Below are 22,390 nucleotides of genomic sequence, written 5' to 3' on the forward strand. Positions count from 1 at the left end.
AATAGTTCTGAGTTAAGATGATGTTGTTTTTAAATGATTTACACTGCTATAATAAGAAACCAGCGTTAAAAATACAGAAATTTGATGTACGACAAAGAGCACATTTATGCTAAATCTACAACAGTAAATACCATGGTAAAATATTTGATTAATCATTATCTACCATCATAAGGGTTTCCTAGGAAGATTGGATCAGACAAACCCACTTGAAAAAACAAAACTTCATAAGATATAGAAAAGGCATTGAGATTAAAACATATTTGATTTAGTATATTATCTCTGATCTCAAGGACATTAAAGAAAAATAGAAATATTAAACAATTGGCCTCATAAAGTTTCAATGGCAACAAGACGTTCATTATTATGCCATTGAATGTACAAATGTCATTAAACGGATTCTATTTGAATGCCACAACAAAAATAACTTTTTCCGTGTCCAACAGCATGTTTCAGGACCTACAGAACTTAAACAATTAACATTTGCTAAAAATTACCAGGTGCTCTTTTCAAAGTAAAGAATGAAGACTATATGTTATAAGTGACTAAATGATAATGATTTTGCTTTCAGATATGGTGAAAAAATGGTCGATCTGGTTTGCTGATCATAATAGTGGGAGCCACACGAGGTCCCAGGCTCTTCAATCACATCAATTGACTCAGACCGAGGGGGTTGACTAAGCTGCTGATCTGCGTCCACACCAATTGGAGCCATCTAACGGATCCCACCACACCCGGTTCCAGTGTCTCCCTGACAAGCTGCCCAAGGACGCGGAGGAAAGAAGATTCATTGGAGTGCCTTTTCCCTGGGCACGGATTGACACAGTTGGAAAAGCTGATCAAGTGTCAATCTGCTGTTTGAAAGGGGGAAATCACTCAAATCCCCTTTTCATCAATTCACAAGGATATTATAGAAGTTCAATGGTAGGACTGAAGACATTTAACATTTTCAATTTGATGTTTTACTGTTTTTGAATTTACTTATAGGCATATCAATGTGATATAATCATGAGTGTTTAAAAGAATACAGTGGGATGGTGATTTTGTGAACTTTATTTGATCTTCGTACCCTCAAATGCTGTTGGAGAGGCAATGTGCATGATGTTGTCAGAGTCTCTTGTCACTTAGGGACTGAAGGTCTGGGGTCAGATTTTGATTACTTCTGTTCCCCCAATCAAGAAGGGGAACTGTATAAAGATGTCTGTTTACCGTCAACCTTACACCTTTGTTCAATCTAGGAGATGACATGTCTGCCCTTTGTTCAATCAAGAGCCAGGAGGAGGAACCTTTTATCTTTTTTGTATAAATGAGTCGATGTTCTGTAAATTGTCACACACTTGGGGTCATCACGTTGCATTCTGATGTGGTGTCCTGACTGTGTCTTTAGAGGCCTCTAAATAAATTCTTGCAAGAAAACTTTTTCATCAGATCCTGAATACAATTATTTGGACACGCAAAGATTACACTTAATATAGTAATCGAAATATTCCTTCATTATCCACACAGCCTATTCCACCGCGGAACAAATCTCATATGCCGTTTCCAAACGGCGGAGCGCTCCCACTTGACGTCACTTCCGTATTCAACGGGCCAACCCATGCATGGTTCAATGTCGTAGTAATTGTCAAAATCGAGGACTTTCGCGTCCCTCCGTAACAAATACGACTTAAAAAAAAAACCTAACTTGTTCACAGATCTCAAATACAATTTAGCACAGACGTAATGCAGCTCTGAGTAATCCCAAACAAGCAGAATTTCTCTACGTGGATAATTTGTCCACTCACCTTGTTAATATTTGCGCATTTAGAAATTCAGTTGTCCAAGATCAACACAGCTGTTGCAAAAACGTCCCAATTTGTCGCCGTCGGAGGTCACCAATTGAAGGTATTATTTGATTACTATATTAAATGTAATCTTTGCGTGTTCGAAATAATTGCAGATGAGATCTGATGAAAAAGCCTTCTTTATAAAGAATTTATTTTAAGAGCTCTTAAAAGACACAAGAGTAAATGCTTACATTCAAAGGTGATGTTAAGCCTCCAGTGTGTCCATATGAAAAACACACAGTCGCTTTATAGATGAAAAAAGCATACTCCTCCTCTGAGGCTGGACAAAGGGTTAGCAATTATAATAGACAGACAAGAGATTTACTGACATGTTTACTCCAGTTTCGTCCAAAGCCGGAAATATATGATTAGACAGGTACTACCATGCGACCTAGACTCCGTCAGACCCACAGTGTTATCAACTTGAGAACTTGAGAACATGCCTCCCATGTGCATTCCTATCTCACCAGCTGGACGGGAGTGAAAAGTGTTATTCATTACACTACAGTTATATGTCCAATATATTTCACACAAACATTATCACAGTTATATGGCATCTATATACTATAAGTAAATTCATAAACAGTAAAAATATGCATAGAAAATGTTAAATGTCTTCAGTGTCTCTGCTCCTCTGCGTCTTGACTGCGTGCGCCGGACACGTCAATTTTATGGACAAAACTCACCGGCTGCGCACAGCTGCGGTCCGGCCGTTCCGGCACGGACAACTTCCCGCCGTGTCTCGCGTGATCACGCGCAATAATGTGGCATTTAAAACAACGATAAACACATTTTTGTCTGTGCTCAACACAGAAGCAGAAATAGAGGTGAACTGGAACCTTTGATTTAACCTTTTTTTCCTGCCTTTTTTATGGGGGGTTGTCCTTATAAAAAGGATGTGCCGTGTCAAATATTACTTTGTGGCTTTCCACCTTTAATATAAACCTCTCCTCGTCCATTTTTACTAGTGTTTAAACCATGAATAAGCACCTGTCCCGTTGACTCCAGGCCTGGCTACGCATTATGACGTTTACTGACATGATTGCGAAATAGGATCTGGCGAGAGTTTTATTCTGAAAAGTAACCGGAAATTTTATTTTGAAACTGCGTCTGTTTTCCTGTCCCGCTCCATGTGTTCTGTGCTAGTTTGCCATTTGACGGATGCCAATGGATGCGTCGTCCGGCAAAAATAGAAAATAGGTCTATCCGTGCGGCGGCCTCCGGCACGACGGAGCTACTCTGCAGTCGATCCGCAGCCCGTGTAATTTGAACAAGCTGATAGAATGGAAATGAAAAAGTTGATTCTCATGAGAATCACGATTCTCATTTAGTACGATTCAGAATCGATTTTAAATGATTTTATTAAAATTATTTTATGTCTTGCCTTTGTGTGTGCCTTTATTTGGAGCGCTGTTCATGTTGTACCCGGTTTGGCCACTGAAGGACAGTGTGGTTCCACGCGGTCTAATACACTGTTAAGTTGGAGCCACATTAGAGAGTAGAAGGAAAAAGTCACGATCACGTTATTCCAGTAAAAGTTGTTTTTTTTTCTTCAGCGTGGAGCCGTTCTTGTGAGTGATAAAAGTGTCGCGAGTAGCGCGCTAATTAGCACTAGTGTGTCAGACTGGGGTAGATCATTACAATTCCTTGCACATCTATAGATTGAAGCAAAAATCATTGTCAACCAAGTCATTTTGAATCAAAAATCTTTCTTAATCGAAAATCGATTTTGAATCGATTCGCAGACCCAAAAATCGGAATAAAATCGTGAGACATTCAAAGATTCCCAACCCTAGTAAGAGGGCAATATAATAAAGTGTGCCACGCTGTGTTGGTCTGGCACAGGGCTTTTTTGTCGGTGGCAGCACCCACAGGGCTAGGTGAATTGGTGCCCTAGGCTAAAGTGTAGATTCTATATGTTCAATAAACCACACCAAAACAAACCAAAAAACTAATTATTATATAAAATATATATGCTGTATAACATATTTTATATTTGAAAACCTGAGGGGGAAATATATATTTTTTAAAAATGACCTGCAATTTGGCACCCCCTCCACTAGATGGTGCCCTAGGCGACTGCCTAGTTCGCCTATGCCCTGGTCTGGAAAAAAGTCATCTGCTCGTTTATACACTCTAAAAAGAGAATTGTTGAACTAATTTAAGATTAAAAAGAGAATTGTTGACCAACTGAATACAATTTTTTTTTAAAATTGTAACACACGATTGAATTAAGTTAATCCAAAGTGAATATATTAAGTTTAATGAACTGATAATTAATTAATTAATAATTAATTAAACTTAATTTTTTCACTTTGGATTAACTTAGTTCAATAGTGTGTTACTACTTGAAGCCATTTTATTATGTTGGTCAACAATTTTCTGCTTAATCTTAAATTGGTTCAACAATTCACTTTTTAGAGTGTATGCCAGAATGCATAACATTATTTCAACATAACCTCATACAATGTATTTGCATGAACGATGTAAATATTCAAATTGTTGCATCACAGAGCCTCACATTATCATCTATGTATGTAAATAAAAATGAATGGAGATGTGGGTGTTGGTGTACACAAGTCCCACATTGTTCCTCCTCGCTGTCTGCTTGCGATAACAATGAACCATTCATTTGCCCCACGAAGGGCCACGGCTGATTCCAGCTTTACATTCTGACCCACACTCAGCCTGCTGCTCCCCCTCTCGTTTCCTTTTGGATTTAACATCAGTTGTTAGCATAGATTGGAAGTAACACAGTGCAAATACCTATAATATCCAAAAGAAGAAGACCAGCACTTTGTTTGGAGTCTTCCAGTTGATCAAAAGGTTGGAAGGTAAGGCTTCCCATGAGAGGCAATTGTTGCATAATTACAGCTCTGGAATTAGGTTATTTGAAACGGATGTTCCCTTTCCCATCTTCGGTATATGTAGATCCATTCTTCCTATACTTTATGCAGCATTAGCTCATCTGTCAGGATTTGGGCTGTGTTACATGTCAAATCCCTCTGCGGACAGAAAGGGCAGCAGTTGCTGAAGAAATGCTAGTCTGCCTCCTTTCTGCTGTCATCTGCCTTTAAACAAGGCACTGGCCACCACCCCAGCAAAGAAGGTGCAATATTGTCAGTGTTCCCCCCTTTACTCTGACTTTGCTCTTCATCAGAGTTTGAAATGGAATTCCCCTTGAGGGATTAACAAATAAAAATAGTCAAAGCTTTGGACAAAACCATTTCAACAGCTTTGGTAATCCAATCCAATGTGTATTTCTGTATGCACACATGAGATTTTGATGTGTAATGGCCTCTTTCTACAGGGTCATTTTCTGAAAATATCCAAATGACGTGTGCACTTTGCTTGGTACTGTCTCGCCACTAACTCCCTTCTACACTACCCACTCAGCTTTAGAATTGATTTTAGAATTCTGCTACTGGTGTATAAATCGGAATGGTTTGAGTCCTGAATCAAAAATAACTGTTAATGACAGCCATACTATTTGCCTTGTGATTACTCAGATTACTCTGAACGCTAATGCTAATGCAAACGCTAGCAAGGTGCTACAGGAGCTTCCTGACACCATTAACTCCCTACAATCCATGCACTCATTAGCATTTTATGCGATTGCTTGTGATTTTAACCGCTCACCAGTTTTCACCAGCTTGTCATCATACCAACGTGGCATAACAAGCTAGACTGTTTGTACATGAATATATGCGGTCAGAGGTGGATAGAGTAGCCACAAATTGTACTCAAGTAAGAGTAGTGTTACTTCAAAATATTAATAGTAAAAGTAAAAAGCATTCATTAAAAAAAAATAAAAAATCACTCAAGTGCAGGTAAATAAGTATTCGCTGAGTAACTGCTTGAACCTGAAGTCCGATTTATTTATTTATTTTTAAACCAATGTCATCAGAAATTGCTTCATTTTGACATATAGAATAGTCTTTAAAACAAATTCAATAACGTTTTATTGTCTTAGAACATAAAAAAATATAAATGTGTACAACACTTTACATACATTGACCAGTTTTGACTGTCTAGCTTTCACATCTCCAGCTACTCACTTGTCGCTATGTAGGACCAAAACTGCCAACATTTTAAATAAATAAATGAATAATTAAATAAATGACTGAAAGTGAAAATATAAACGGATATAAAAAATATAATTTAAAAATTAAATTTAAAAAAATTATATAAATGGAAATAAAAACTATATATATATTTTATAGTTTTGTATAAAATATTAAAATAACCTTATTAAATGTTTAGTCATACCCAAATCTACAATACTGACATTGTAAATAATAGACTTGAACAAAAACAATGATAACATTGTCATTCACTCTTGAACAAAAGATGTTGATTTAAGAAAAACTCAGATTTCATGGTTGCAAAAGCATGTGTGCATTTTGCAATGAGAACTTCATCCAAACACTTTCTTTAGTGACTTATCAGTCTTTCACATCTACTTCTGGGGAATTTTTGCCACTCTTCCTTGCAAAATGCAGCCAATTGAAAGAGGTTGGATGGGCGTCTACCATAAACTGCCCGCTTCAGGTCCTGCCACAGTATTTTGAAAGAATTTAAGTCAGGATTTTGACTGGGCACATCCAGAACATGGATCTTGTTGTTCTTCAGACATTCCTTGGTTGCATTGCTGTAATGCTTTGGATTATTGTCATGTTGCATAATCCATCTTCTACCAGGCTGTAACTTCACAAAGAACGGCTTCAGGTTATCATCCAGGATTTCACAATATTCCTCTGAATTCATGATTCCCTGGATTATGTGGAGTTGTCCAGGTCCTGAGGATGAAAAGCCAGCCCAGAATTTAACATTCTCACCCCCATGCTTCACTCTAGGGTGAAGGTTATTTTGCTGGTATGCAATGTTGACTTTTCACCAAACAGGACTGTTTTACGTAGTTGTGACCAAACAGTTCAATTTTGGACTCATCTGTCCACAGAAGGAACTTCCAGAAAGCTTCAGTGTTGTCCAAGTACTCTGGCAAAGTTGAGATAGGCAGATTTGATCTTTTTTTGTGAGCAGAGGCTTCTACCTAGCAAGCCTTCCATGAAAGTCTTGTCGATTGACTTTTCTTCTGATTTTTAAAGCATGCACTTGTCCCTGATGCAGCAAAAGAGGTCTGCAAATCTCTCGATGTGATGCACAGGTTGGCTTTCACCTGAATTATCATTTTTCTTGTGGTTCTTGCTGATATTTCAGAAGGTCATCCATTTCTAGGCTGGATTGTAGTAATTGTCAGTCTTATATAGTTGCAGATGATCTGCTTCACAGTGGAATGAAGCTCAATTTTTTTTAGATTGCTTTATAGCTTTCCCCAGACAGATGTGTTGTCACTACCCACTTCCTGAGGTCCCCTGAGATTTCTCTTCCTCTCAGCATGACTGACCTGTATGGGTTCACCTGGGTAAGACTTAAGTGACGTGGTTTTGTCTCTGTTTCAGTCAGTGATGCACATTTATTTTGCTGGACCCCTCTCATTTCATTGGTCCATTTCAGTGGTTAGTTTAGCTACCAATTTGTCCTACCTGATCTTACTTGACTGCTTGTTTTAAGCAATGCAGCTCAGGGTTCACTTGCCTTTGTACCTACATGAATTGACCAAAAATTATTTTAAATTTAGTTTTGACTACACAATTGATAAAACGTTTTTTTTTAAAAAGAATAATGCATTTAATTGATAAACCTACACCTGTTATTTCTTCTAAAATGTAATGGTTCAGATTGAGCAACAAAATCAGGTTGAAACAATTGGAAAGTCCAAATTGCTCAAGAGGTTTACAAACTTTTGAGCAGCACTGTATATACATACATAAATACATTTGTGTTAAATTTTTTAAACATGTTTTTTGTATTTGTTTTTATTTTCACATTTAGTCATGTATTTATTTATTTATTTAGTCATTAATTAATTAAGTTATTTATTTTAGTTTTGGTCTATACTGCCAGGTCGAAATGTTATGTGCACTGTCACCACAACTTGCAAATTGAGTTGCTCGACAACAAGTCGAGGTGACAGTGGACCAAATAGTCGTCCATTGCTGGAGCTCTCAATGCAAGCCAGCGAGACTTCGTTCTTCGCCGAGCCGCTCACTAGACCAATGAAAGGCAGTTTGCAACGGCGGAGTCCAACCCAAGACATACTTAGGACCGCCCCCTCATTTGAATAACATTTTTTTCCTGGCAGTATGGACCAAAACTGCCAAAATTAAAAATAAATAAAGGACTAAATAAATAAATAAATTAGTAAAAGTGAAAATAAAAAAGGATATAAAAAATATAATTCAAATATAATAATAATAATAATCTTTTTTTTCCCCCTGTTTCAGAGCTTAACTCTTTCACTGCCACTGACGTTAAAAGACGTCAAGTAAAAACCTACGGAGGGCTGCCAATGACGTTAAATGACGTCATCCAATTTTTTTTAATTTTTTTTTGAAACGGGTGCGGGCAAGCCTTCCGGAGCTGTGGTGAAAGTTTCAAGGAGGTCTGTTGTGCCTAATGACTATTTTTGGCCCCAAGAGGGCAGCGATGACTCTCTTTTGACAAGATCGGGTGGGCGTCAGTAGAGGCGGAGCGAGAGCGTCGAGCAGGAGATGAGAATGGAAGACAAAGGAAAAATGGCGACCGGTTGCGAGCAGCTCACGTCCGAGCCGTTTTTTTCAAAGACCAAAAGCATCGACCAACGATAAAGAGCACATTGATGACGACGATGATCATCATCGATGATGATGATGATGATGATGGTGACTCCGTGGTTGGAAAGCATTGACGCGGTGAAGAGGAATAATGAATTTTGTCCTCTTTGCGTGTTCCAAAAATGAAGATAGATTTAATGTAAGAAAAATACACCTTTGCAAAAATGATTTTTAATCTTTCAGAGATCTCTGGACAGATAACAGCTTCCGATTACATCACTTAAAAACGTGGGATTTCAGAGCGTCAAATGTACCTCTTCCGGGTGTCGAACGACTTTTATAATTTTAGGACCTCCTCTCTTTTATTTGTAGACTAAACATACTCTCTGGTACTTTTCCGTGAGCAGATGGCGTAAACAAGGTCAGATTTGGGTGTGTGTTCGGGACTGAATATGTTATATAGTTGAAGGTTCTATTTTTCCCCATAACAAAATCTCACAAACAAGTTGAACCAAATTAACGGTGGCCGTGACTGATGAAGAAAGTAAAGAGTGTGTGTGTGTGTTATTTCAAAGCAAATTTTGTTTTCAAGACCGAAATGTGTTTTCGCACAAAGCGCTGAGAAGGAACTTTTTTAGACTAAATAGTATGACCCAGTTTAAGGTCAGATTATACCGAAATCAACACCATCTGCTCTGCACAGGACACAAAATATTTCGACAAGGCTAATATAAAGAATTGGAATGTTCATAATGTGTAACAATAGTTGATATATGAAATTAGGTATTAAAAATGTTATAATATCTTTCAGCGGCAGTAGGAGACGTGGGGGGGAGCTAGATGGAGGAGGAGGAAACGGACAAGGCGCCCGTTTGCAAGCAGTTCTACACTTACAAGACGAAAGGCATCGACCAAGGCTAAAAGAGCACATTGATGACGACGATGATCATCATCGATGATGATGATGGTGAATCCGAGGTTGACGGCGAAGTTGCAAGCGTTGACACGGCGGCTATGATGACGTCATAAACGTGGAGCACAACCGAGCACGCTCAGGCGGACGTTCGATCGGACGACGGAGAGTGCCCCGAGTCCAATGCATATTCATCGGAGGAGTGTGTACAGTTTGCTACTTGCTATTTATTCCCCGGAAAAAAAGGCCGTCAAGAAAATGTAACGTTTGCACGCGAAACGCACAAAGCGAAAGTGAAACTAATCTGTTGTGCGAGTCCTGCTGCGTCTCCTTGCACGCAGGGGAGCGTTACAAAAAGAAAAACTGTATTTGAAAACATCCACAGTGTAAGTAGTACCACAGTTGCACACATTTGTAAATAGTTAGCGAAATTGTTTTGTCAAATTGTTACACTGTTGAATGGAAATAAACTATTTTGCAAACTAAAAACACTTTTTCATTGTTGGTAGAGAGCGTTTTACAGAAGTAAAGCACTATTTAGGTGTTTGTGGCATCATTCATGGACAAAAAGAAGTGTACAATTTACTAGAGTGCATGAAATAACATCGTTTCACAAAAAGCTTGTTTTCTCCGCTTTTTGTTTCAAAACAGAGAATTTCGGTGAAAGTAACCACTTTCTATTGTTGATTACTGAAGAACGGAATAAGGTAGAAACAAACTTATTTTTCTGATGAAAGATGAGAGTCCAATCTTTCATTTGGTAGTTTGTGTGTTTCCATAGTCCAAACACAACATTTTCTGTGGACCTTGAAAGATCAGTCAAAATGCTTAAATCGGCTGGCACTGGGGACAACCCGTTTCTGAAAACGTCTGGCAGTCAAAGAGTTAACGACCCACTTACAAGTTAATTGTTTGATTGACGCTAATATGCAAAAATGACGCTCCCTCCAAAAGCGAACGGTGAAACATGGCAGCTAAGGTGAGACTACAGCCATGTAATATAATTAGTGATTACTTGACCTACGATTTTATATATATATATATATATATATATATATATATATATATATATATATATATATATATATATTGTGTATGTGATACAACCAACATATGTTTTTGCATATTATTGATGTAAACAGTCAGTTTTAAAAATGAATGAATTATTAGTTCACCACTAGATGGCACTAGGGATCACTGACTGTCCCTTTAAGCCAGGGATAGGCAAGTTCGGTCCTAGAAAGACACAGCCCTGCATGTTTTCAGTGTCTCCCGCCTCCAAACCCAGGTGTTTCAAATCATCAGCTCATCATTACGTTCTGCAGGAGCCTCTCAGCTGTGTTAGAAGAGGGAGACATAAAAAATATGCAGGACTGCGGCTCTCTAGGACCGAACTTGCCTATCCCTGCTTTAAGTGCATTTTAATTTTCAAAAATGAGTCGAGGATAAGCCTGACAGATCAAAAAAGGAATGAATAATCTGAAAGAAAAATCAGAGGGCCGCTCCGAGTGTCGCCTGCCGGCCGCCAGTTGCCAGTCCCTGCAGTATGTCATATTGCATTACTTCCTATAAAGATGTGTAAGGGTTTCCTTAAGGTTCGCCTTTCAGAAATGCAAATGATTTGATGGGTGTGTTTGTGTGTAGTAGTAATAAATATCTACAGGCTGTAAGGAATGAGCCAATTTAGGATTTGTTTTTTATTTAGTGCTTTATCTACACCATATGGTGCCCAAAGCGCTTTATAATTCCTCCCATTCACACACGTGTTTATACCAGTGGCAAGCGGTGAGTGGGCATGCTGGAGTGACACATATGCAAGCGCCCGCTAAAAATGTTGGGATATTTTGATTATTAATTTTAATATTAAATATCATTTATTATTTCATACCACTGTGTGTAGGTATAAAATTAAAGAAGAAATATTCAGGACTGACGCAGGTTGATGCACACACACACTGTAATGTATCCATCTCTGTGGTGAGTGAAATGACACAATCACATGCGCACAAATTTGCCAATACGTTAGAATTTACAGTGTTCGGAACTGGCTCGTGCCCATGAAGTGGGCTCAACCCGGGTGTTACTTGCCGGGTGGCACGAAATTATGTTATGGCGCGTAAGTAGCATACAAAAAAGAGGTAAGTAGTGGAAAAAGGGGCACACTGTAACCAAACAGGTGGACATATCGGTGAAACCACACACGAGTGAGGCAACACACGACAAAACACTACACTATACCTCAACATAGAAACAAAGCAAAACGCAAAACACATACTGGATTGCTCTGTGAAAATGTGTATTGTGTGTAAGGGGTTTATTTCTGTCTGCCGATGGATGTGTCTGCCGCATGACGGGCCACGTGTTCGGACGAATGCACCAAGTGACAATGTTTCTATTGAGTGCTTGCTTCTTTCTACATTAGGCTCCACTTCTGCAAGTAGAAGACGCTGCACTCATTCAGCCTTGCACCATCCTGGTCGTCATAGTAACAAAAGCAAAAAAAATAAAAAAATAAATCGTCTCCTGTATGAGTTCAGATAAGGAAAAAACTGAATTGTTGCATTTGCTTTTTGTAGCCTACTGCCAGGTGTTCCAGTACTTTTGTGCATACAAAGCATATTGACCTCAGGTAATTTGGTTTCACCTTGAACTGATTAAACTTTGAACAGCTGTGCTGGTTCAGGGTGGCGGGTGTCTCTCTTCACAATGACACAATTCCTTTTAAGCGCTGCTGTTTAATTGCTTAAAGCCCGGACAGCACGCACGCACGCACGCACGCACGCACGCACACACGCACACACACACACACTCACAAAGAAGCCATGAAGAAAAGCTTAGCTTCCTTCCTGTCTTCCTCTGCTGTGTTCTGCCCTGGTGAGCAGGCTCAATAAGCTGCCATGTCTTACAACTGCCATAGTCAGCGGGGGCCGTTGGAGCTAAAAACCAACAATGGGTATTCACACGGTGGTGTTTAGCATAAAGAAAGCAGCGGTGCTTTATTTATTTATTTTTAACTTTAATGAACAGAAAAAAGCTTGGTTAGAAGAGAAGTTTGATTTATCTCAATTTCAAGACAATGCTCAAATGTAATAGAAATGTAATCTTCTGATCAAATGTATTCATTATGTTGATATATATATATATACAGTATACAAAGCAAAGTAAATTTACCCATTATTCAATCCAGGATGAATGCACAGTCTCAGTCTGCTAAATACGGGGCAAAACTGTTAGGTCTTTGTCATTTAAAGTGATGCTGTTAACCCTTAGCACTCCCCATTCCTAACATAAACCCTGTCTTCATTCATAGAAGTGACAATGGTTGCAGAGAGGCCTGTGGCTGGCGAGATAAAGACCAAACACAAGGACAAGCCTCCCTTTTCTCCCTCTAATGGGATTTGGCCCGTTTCTATCAGCCTGCACTGATGCAGAATAGGTGAGAGTTGATTATCGTGTCAACCCCCCGAGCCCCCATGTCAATCAGAAAGGCTGCAGATGAAAAGCAAACAAGTGAGAGCAAGTTGCACCTCAGTGTCAATCAAGATGCTGAATGCATACCGTGCTGCAAACAACTGCGTGCTGTCAACAAGTGTCACGTGCTTGTTTGGCCTGTGAGGACATTCAAAACCGAGGAATTCAGAACAAACCTTTGATTAAAAGCACAGAAAGGAAGCATATTTTGTTAGCACATTGAGGAACACTTATTAGATTTTTTTTTTTTTTAAAGAAACTCTTTCAGACTTCAAGGTTATTTTATTTCAAATGTTAATATGGTTGCATTTTCACTGAAACTCGGATAGTCTCCAGCACCTACACAAATAAATACTTTGCATTATAAAATAATAAACCTTCAAATAAATATATACTTTTTAAATTCACACTAAGAAATTTTGAAATTAGAAAATAAAGTTATATAGGTCACTGCACAATGGTGCAAACTGAATTGTTCTTAAACAACTGACCCCAAATGACAAGTGATGAAATCTACATTCCAGTGAACGTAAAAAGCAGTTGTCACAGTTGGAAGTATTCTATGTACAAAAATAAAGCATCTCACTAATGCACACAAAGTTAGTTGTTAGACTTCTGTTCTGAAAATTAAGTCAATGAAGTTTAAACTACAGTACCACTGAGTTGGGTGCAGACCTCCACCAAGCCCCGAAAAATACAATTTTGGTCGTGATAGACAAATAAAGCACTTGGGATATTTTTTTTACTCCTCCAGATGGCGATCTTGGTTTAAAGATGCAGTGGACATTTCATTAATTTCCACTGACTAGCCTTTATCTTTAAACCAAGAGCACCATCTAGAGGGGTCAAAAAAATATTGCAAGTGCTTAATGGAGCTTCATTTGTCCATCACTACATTTTGGATCAGCATCAAATTGTACACCTTCATAGATTTACCCGCCACACCTATTTGCCATCAAGCTACATGAAGCAGGCAATGGGAATTCAAGGCAAAGAAACAAAAAAAACCTAACTTGTATCTGGATTCACAGTGCCATGAAATGGGCTCTTCCCCACCCAACCCTCCACACAAACCACAGAACACACACACAAATATGGTTGAAAACATATAACCTCCTTGTGAGCGGTAAAACTAGTTTTGAAAGGCACAAACATGGCCTGCAGAAGAGCGGAGTGCTTGTTTTGGTTTTACTTTCAAGTAAATGCTGTCATGCAGCCACGGTGCTGGCAGTAGTTCAAGGCATGGAGAAGGTCTTACATGACTTCAACTACACCCACTCACTTCCTACGTTTACATGCAAAAACAGGGACTATTGCAATCAATTGATTGACAAACACAGTTTAAAGATGCATGTAAACATCTTCATCTGACCGCGTTTGACATTTTATTAGGTGGATTGACAACCCTACTCTATTTGATTGGAAACCAAATTCCTCTTCCCATGACTGAATATTGAAGTCTGGTTTCTGCACACGTGCTCCATGGTTGACTGGAACAATAGACCGGTGTCTCATAACAATTTCCATGAGGATCTTTGTTATGAAATGTGCAAAAGTATTGCATTTTTCTCTGCCTTTGAGCGACACCATGACCACAAGAGTCAAGGGAGGCCTGTTTTGTTCAACAACAACACAAATCTAACGTTCATGAATTATGTCATGTATGAGATGAGAATGAGATGAGTTTTGAAAAGGTCGAATGAAGTTCACCTGTGAAGGTTCTAGTGCAGTTTGTTAATCCTGAAATGTTACCCCAAAGCCAAATCTCCCTAACTTATTGTGAGAAGTGCAAAGCTCAAATGAACCCAGTGCATGTAGAAACCCAATTATGTGAGTAACCCGATTAATTTTTGCATGAAAACGTAATGACTCTCTCACACATGTTCTAAATAGGCTTGCTCACAGCCTCACAGTGGGTTGCGTTCTTGCACCGACAGCCGGGCCGCGTCGCTCGGTCATAGCAGCTCTGGCATGCGGCGACACATCCTCTGGCCGGAAGGTAGCACAGCAGACACGGGAAGATGACGGCCAAAAGAGTCACGGCGGTCCAGCGGATGCAGCAGTACTCCTGCGTGCAAGAGAAGGGCTTGTCGGCACACGTGTCTTCATCGTCGGTGGAGCAGTGGTAGAACAGCCCCTTGACGCAGCACACGCACGTGCAAAACTCCACCGCGTGTTGCAGTGAACATACGCAACGCCTGCCGCACATCCAGCAGGAGGGCAGCGTCCGAGGGTGTCTGCATTCGGCGCAGCAGCACCGGCCGCAGCGCTCGCACTTGCAGTGCGTGCCGGCCACAAACAACTTTGGCTCTTTATTTACAGGTTTTCCATTTGAAATGGGCGCCGTTTGTGTGGGCTGGGCACTGATTATCTGCTCAGCACGTCCCGTGATGCCGAGGGGCCTCTGACCCGAACAAGTGCTCCCCGCACTGGTCACGGCGTTACTCTGAGAGTCCTCCGTGCTAGAGGGCCGCATCACGTTTAGGTCCTGAACATCACTGGGCCTCTCTTCTTGAGTGTCCTGTTGAGTGGCGGAAAATTGTGACGGAACTGGGTCACTCTTCTGTGAGGCCGGACTCCTTTGGGCAACTGTGGGTCCTTCTGTGTACTCATTGCAGCTCCCACTTATCCTCATATGATCCAATGCCAGCATGCCATCGTGAGGCCTCGGCTGCAGCCTCCCATCGTCCTGTGATGACCGCCCACGGTGTCCTCCTCCCCCGTCGCTGGAGATCGGATTTCTGGGATTCATCGTGGGATTGAAGGGCCGCTCGAGATGGCATGGGACACATTTGAAATCCTGGAAAAGAGACAAATAGCTTATACAAAGCACGCAAGCAAATGATGTGTGGTCAGACAACCCAATTGTGTCAAACTGGATTTAATATGCATCTATTTTGTGTTACGTTTTGTGATAAGAGAGCGAGTTAATAATGCGAGTGCACACACTTTTAACAGATAACGTAAGAAAGTGTCATGTTTATTGCTGTTGAATAACTTGTTTACATAGTGAATGTTACTCTGCCTTCATGCAGCTATTTGACAGGATGCCCTCAAAAAGTCACATTAGCATCTTGATATGGCACACCTGTGAGGTATGATGAATCATCTCGGCAAAGGAGAAGTGCTCACTATCACAGATTTAGGGTTGTGAACAATATTTGAGAGAAATGGTGATATTGTGTAAGTGGAAGATCTTTGAGTTCATCTCATGAAAAATTTGAGCAAAAACAAAAGTTTTGGTTTTATATTTTTGTTGAGTGTATTTTAGAATATCAAATGAAAGGGGTCTTAACTGGGGCTACACAGACGTCTGATGGCGCTATAGCAACCCTTAGGCCTGGTGCACCGCCATCCTGGCCCGCTCTGCTCCCCACCATATTTTTTATGCAACAAAGTTAAACAATGAAAGGCATCCCAAATCTGTGTTGTTCTTGACCTACCGTTAAAAAACAAAGCAAGCTTTGGTTGGCACAAGATGATAACCTTTATATAAGGGGTAGAATAAAAACGTGGCAAATTGATCTTATTTTAATACATAGACATGCAAATATTCATGTATTGTAGTAACTGTATTAAACTAAACTCTAACTTTTGTGGGAACAGTGATTTGGAGGCTGCAAAGAAGGCCCACTAGTTCACTCATGAGGAAACAGGATGTGGGTGGGGTTTCATTCAGCCACCATTCTCCTCCTGTGCACTGCATGCATGCACGCAGGCCACAGTGGCAACTGACATGACTGGCAAACAGATGACACAACCATTCGTCTACGATACGGTCATAGCATGTGTTGTATCATAAGGTTTTCTTATTTGTTATTCAGGGGGGAAAATGCCGTGTTCGTCTTACGTTTGTCACCTCCCGATAAACGAAACACACCTACGAGTATTACTTAGGAAGTTGCGAGTTGCAAAAACAAACAATGAACGCATGCAGTGTGACGCGGCTGAAAGCAGTCGATGTAATGGCTGTACGTATGCGTGGTTATCGAAACATATTGTTTATCTCACGTTCAAATCAAGAGTCATTAAATGTCATGACACTCTAGTAAGAGCCAGTGGGAAGATGCTAACTTACCGGGCTTTCTACACTTTAATCTCCGTTTAGGTTGTCAAGAAAGTTTGTCCATAAAGCCACCAAAACAGCACTGTTTACCCCATGTTTGGCGCATGCGCACTAGATAGGCACCGGGAGGACAACTTTTATATACGCCTCATGGAAAAAATTTATAGTGTATAGCTGACTCCACTTTGTTTTATGGAAGCGGACAAAAAAAATGTAGGCGCAAGTCACAACGCTGCTCCAAAAAGTTTCGTTGGGTCAATCCAAGAAGCTGTGAGAAGTATTTTGTTATCCCTCATGAGTTGCTTTCCCCCTCGCGCTGTCCGGAGATGAGCTTTTGGATTCGGGCTGTAAATGGCGTCAATGTGGTGGGGGAGGATAGTGCCCGGAGTGGTGGTTGTGGTGGGGGACATGCAGGACAGGGCGCCTGTTGTTCCAGCGGATATCTCGCATCCGGTGCTCGGTCATTGGCTGGCGGCTCACTCTCATTCGCACTTCGCAGGCAGTTGGATCGATCGGAGCCCTGCTGGTCACTTGGTCAGAGCAAAGGTGGCTGCAAGTGATCCGTTACAGCCACTACATCCCATTGAAGACGTTATGCTATTGCTACTTACATAACGCTACTTTGTGAGTGAGGTTTCATTAAAAACACACACATTATTTTCCCCATTAAAAACAAACAAAAAAAACAAAAACGTATATCTGCCATTAAAACAAACATCAGTTTGCACTTTACACAACTTGACTACTTCCTGAACTTAACACCACTCCTTTGTTTCCTGTCTTTCATGATTGGACAAACTGATTAATGCAGGTGTGTCTGGGCCTTGTCGTCATGGTTACTGAGGTCGGGCACACTTGGATTAATCATCGTGCTCATGAAAGACAGGAAATTAAGGAGTGGTATTGCGTTCAGGAAGTAGTGGATTTGTGCAAAGAGCCCTTTGGAAGGATCTGCTGAAAAGTAAAATTATGGACACAAATAATTTTAGTAGCTAAATTGACCATTTTTATTTTGCGTTGTGATGGGCTGTTTGGACAGCACTGGCTGCTGTATTTCATTTACTACAGTGAGTTGAGTTTTCAGGGTTTGCAAAAGTGCATAAACATAACTTGATATATTGTCCATTCACTTCACATAGCCTCCATCTGAATTAATTAATCAATTGAAGGGGAAGTCAAATAAACTTTACAATAATCTGTTCAAAGCAACCAACTAGTCTAAATGCAGTATTCTTAATTAATATTATGTTGTGTTTGTGGAATATGAATTAAGCAGCAAAATCCATCTGTTTTTATCCATCCAAGGTGGCCATTTTGTTACTTGCTGTCATATGAAAATGACATCAGTGTCTGAAGATAAACACATACATAAATGGAACACATAAAGACAAACAAGCTGTTTTTGCAACAATTTTGCCCCTTTGTCCTGAAAATAGGATCCAAAATCAGTTGTGGCCGACAATCTTATATAATGAACGTGTTCAATGTTGACGACGAAAATCTGCATGTGTGAGGGGAAAGCCAAGGTCTCCTGAGCAAGTTGACTCCGCAGACACTGTGACCTGAACAGAATGTAGCCAATCAAAGAAGCTCTCTGAATGACAGACAATTAGAAAGCGCTGGTAAATAAAACAAAATTAATATCCTACCCAATGTGCATCCATCCATTTCACTTTCTCACTCACTCAGAGTTGCCCGATATCACTTTTGTATAAATGCATGTTCCCCAGGCGGCAGGAATTATTTTCCTGCGCAATTATTTCCTTGCAGTCATTACCACCTTATAATACTCCCGTCTCCGGTCCTCTTCAGAAACATTTGGCAAACATTGACTCAGACTTGACTTCTTTGTGTACGTGAAGTCACGTGTGATCACGTAAGCGCTTTCCTCCAGAGGACTGTATTCTTGACCGGTGGTGGAATAGAATCTTTATGTATGTGGGGAGCTGTGTTGGGATTATCTGAGCACACCACACACAATATGACCAAAACTATTAAATGCCCATTTAAAAAAAAATCTTGTGCGGTCTGACAAGGATAAAAAATATATATTTAAGATTTCAAATGCTTAATGGCTCATCTTGTGAACGTCACATGACTAAATCCAGAAAACAGGTGAGCCGCGATGGTCGTTACCAGAGCCCTTAAGCACTTTAATGTACGGTACAGCGAGCGGGAGTGCAAGACAAAATAAAAATTACTTGACTTACTCTTTTAAAAAACATGTATAAAATTACAAATTTTTGCTCCCTCTGCTACTACAATTGGTTTGTTTGTGTACAGGGAACCTATTTTGATGTGCTGACTATGTAATTTAGCATGACTGTTGGGTGCTACTGTACGTTGAAACTGGTATTGAAATTGCATGAAAAATGCATCATAATGGATGTACAGTATCATTTTCTTTCAAAATTGCACTGGTAGTAGTTGGATGGTCTACTTCTTACAAAAAGTTAGGCTTCACCATTCAGGTGAAATTTAAGGATGAATAAATTGCACTATAACCCTTAAAGATGAACTTTGACCTGCGCTAAACTTTTTAATGCTCATGTCCAACTGTTCATGTTTCAATAGTTTGTGCACAACTTTCTGTTCTATAACCACGGAAATTCACAACAATCAATAAATTGATGTCCAAGGATGTTCACTTCTATGCCTTTCTGTGACTCTTCCAGTCTCTCTGTTGCAACCTGATGATGACACTCAGTGACACTCGGCTCAGAGGCACCTTCTCTTTGAGAACATTCTGTTTGAAGCTGCAGAATGGCAAGGTACTGTTAATCAACTAACAGTTGTGTGTTGTCTTCGTCTCATAATATCAAACAGTGAACAGCATAATTGATTCATTTATTGATTGAACATATAAACTAATAAAAAAATCAAGATAAAAATTGAAAGAAAGATATGGATATCAATAGATGTCATAGATCAACAGTTTAAATGTTCAAAGGGAGTAGGAAGAAGTACAAGAACTTACCTAGTCCTACCCCATGTTACTCATGCCAATACACTAGTAGGTTAGAAAAAGAGGACTTTTTCCCCAACTTTGTTTATTACATTTTTGAGTGAATACAATAGTATCAGAAATAGAAATAATTACAGGGTGTACAAAGTTCACATTTTCTGATGAAAAAACAACAACAACAAGCAAAACTATAAAGTGGTCATCAGATTAATATAACATATCGTGAAACCCTTTAAGGAGCAACCACAAATGAAGAAAAAACAAAACAACAACAATAATCAAACACTAACACCAACAGGCAGTTAAGTCGAAATAAACAATACAGAAAGCAATAGGCATCTCAAATCAAAGTAGTAGCAATGACCCCACCACCATCACAGCAAAGAATAAAATACAATTTAAAAGAGGACTAATAAAAACTATTCTAATTGAACTAATTATAAATGAATTAATTAAAAAACAATCTAATTGGATCCAACTCTTGTTTTTAAATTGCTGTTTAGCTAGAGCAGCAAGTACTGACACATTGAACAGTTGGACGTGCATTCAAAAACTTTAGATCATATGACTGATATATAAAGTCATCTGTAAAAGTTAAAATGCTCTTTTCTGAAAAAATGAAAATAAAATAAAAATCACCTGAATTATCACTCCTTTTTGTGAGTAGTATCTACGTAGTTCTCAACTGTATTCTGAGGTAATGTGCCACTGACCCACGTCTTCACCCGTTAATGCAATAAACTGGCAAATCAATATAGCTCCTGCTCCCTGCTGATTGAATTGGCATGAAACAGTGCCCTCCTGTGGATAAACCTTGACAAGACCACTCAATAGTGTAATTAGTAAGTGCAAGTAAATTCAAATGAGGAATAAAATCCTGCAAAGTTTTTGCCCAACTATTAAAGCGCACCAAATATTTTTATAATTCTTAACTGATTTGTTTTTCCCAAGTGTTTGATCATTCCTTCTCAATGTAATTAAAAATGTTATAGCACCACTCTCCAGGCTGAGGTCACTTTCCCCAAGTTCTAGAGTCACTTTAATTAATTTGGAATTGAATCAGGAAGTGCTCAGTGCCTCCCTTTATTTCCCCTATGGTTTTTCACCTCAATTGCCAACTGTTCCCTGTTATCTTTCTTCTTTATGGCCTACAGCTGGGCCACGCCGGAATAATATTTGGGGAAAGCATGCTGTTTGAACACAGATAGAAATGCATTGTTTCATAAAGTGTATTTTACCATCTTGAAGGTCAATCTTGAATGCACTCTTGAGTATTATTACCATGCGTTCATGCAGCATTAGTATTTGTCTGGCAAAATAAAGTGCTGTATGTGTTGTGCTTGTTTTTACAGAACTTATTTAACATCAATGTGTTTACTGTGCTGTGCTGTTTTTGTTTGTTTGTCCTGATAAGTGTTAGCAGAAAGAAAGGGAAAATGTATCGCTACATTAAAAAACACACAATCTGTCGATCTAAATGACTGGAAAAAACTAAAAAGTGTTTTGGAAAAAGGTGCAGGTTGACTTTCGTTCACCCCAGTAGACATTGTGTTCCTTTGGACAAGAGACACCATAGCGCTGTATGTGCACTTTGAAATATGATCAGTTCTACCTCAATACTGGCACATATGCAGCACCTATCTGGAGACTGTTACAGAGGAAGCTTGCACAAGGCGTTTGTTCCCTTCATTGTTTTGTTGTGGTTTTTGCTGAGCTGCCATTCCCAATTTGGCCACTAGGGACCACTGGTGCCTTTTTAGATGTTCCCCCCCTTGTGAAATGCTGGTATTTGCTGTCTGGGTTGAATCATTCAAAAAGGCTGCAAAGTATACATTTGTGGCATGTCTCCATGGTGCTTCTCTCCGAACCAGTAAATGCTGAATGTTATCTGCCAGAGCAGATGCTGCTCTCTCTTGTTCTGAGGGCTCCCCTGCCAAATCCCAGCAATGTCCTTGCCAGACTCAAGGATACAAGTTTTGTTTATTGGCTTTTTACATTTTAGGTGACGTTTGCTTGGGACATGAAACTCGTATAGAAAGTTTCAATTTATTTAGCAATTCAGTCACACCTCTAAGGTTATTATACAGTAGTACATCAAAACAAATAATAGATGAAAATGGTCATTTAAAAAAAAATGATATTGTCAAGGAGGCATTCATATAACAATGATAACGGTAATTAATATCCATCTGTGGCAATACCTTGATCAAGGCAAAGTGTGCAGGTGACCCTTGTTTATTTGCTAAGCAGCACTGTACTGTGGAGCTTTCATGTATCATTGATGGCAGTGTTACATCATCTCCAAAAGTTTTTGTCATGCGCCACTAGCAATGGCCTCTCTCTCTCTTTTTTTTTTTAATCTTCCAGGGAGCTCTACCAGCAAATCCCACTCCTGCTGAGCCCAGAAGAAGGCCCCATGCACACCGAAAAAGTAAAAAAGAAATCAAATTGAAATGAAGACGAAGACCCCTGCTGCTTTGGGAGATGAACTGCGTC

At 39.6% G+C, this 22,390-nt stretch overlaps 1 protein-coding gene across 2 annotated transcripts in view; it reads right to left on the reverse strand.

Moving 5' to 3' along the window:
- Nucleotides 1–17,683, reverse strand: part of spry2 (sprouty RTK signaling antagonist 2) — a 29,202-nt gene extending 11,519 nt beyond the window's left edge. Inside the window, exons 1-2 of one of the 2 annotated variants that reach the window (XM_077551399.1) lie at nt 16,942–17,683; nt 14,775–15,663 (exon numbers count right to left, since the gene is read on the reverse strand). In XM_077551399.1, coding sequence (XP_077407525.1) covers nt 14,775–15,615 — 841 coding nt within the window. In that variant the 5' untranslated portion in view covers nt 15,616–15,663; nt 16,942–17,683. Of the gene's footprint in view, nt 1–12,293; nt 15,664–16,941 lie in introns of those variants that run through there. The other variant, XM_077551408.1, reaches the window with a different exon arrangement.
- Nucleotides 17,684–22,390: the final 4,707 nt, after the last annotated feature.

Source organism: Vanacampus margaritifer, chromosome 1, assembly GCF_051991255.1.
Source record: "Vanacampus margaritifer isolate UIUO_Vmar chromosome 1, RoL_Vmar_1.0, whole genome shotgun sequence".
Taxonomy (NCBI): domain Eukaryota; kingdom Metazoa; phylum Chordata; class Actinopteri; order Syngnathiformes; family Syngnathidae; genus Vanacampus; species Vanacampus margaritifer.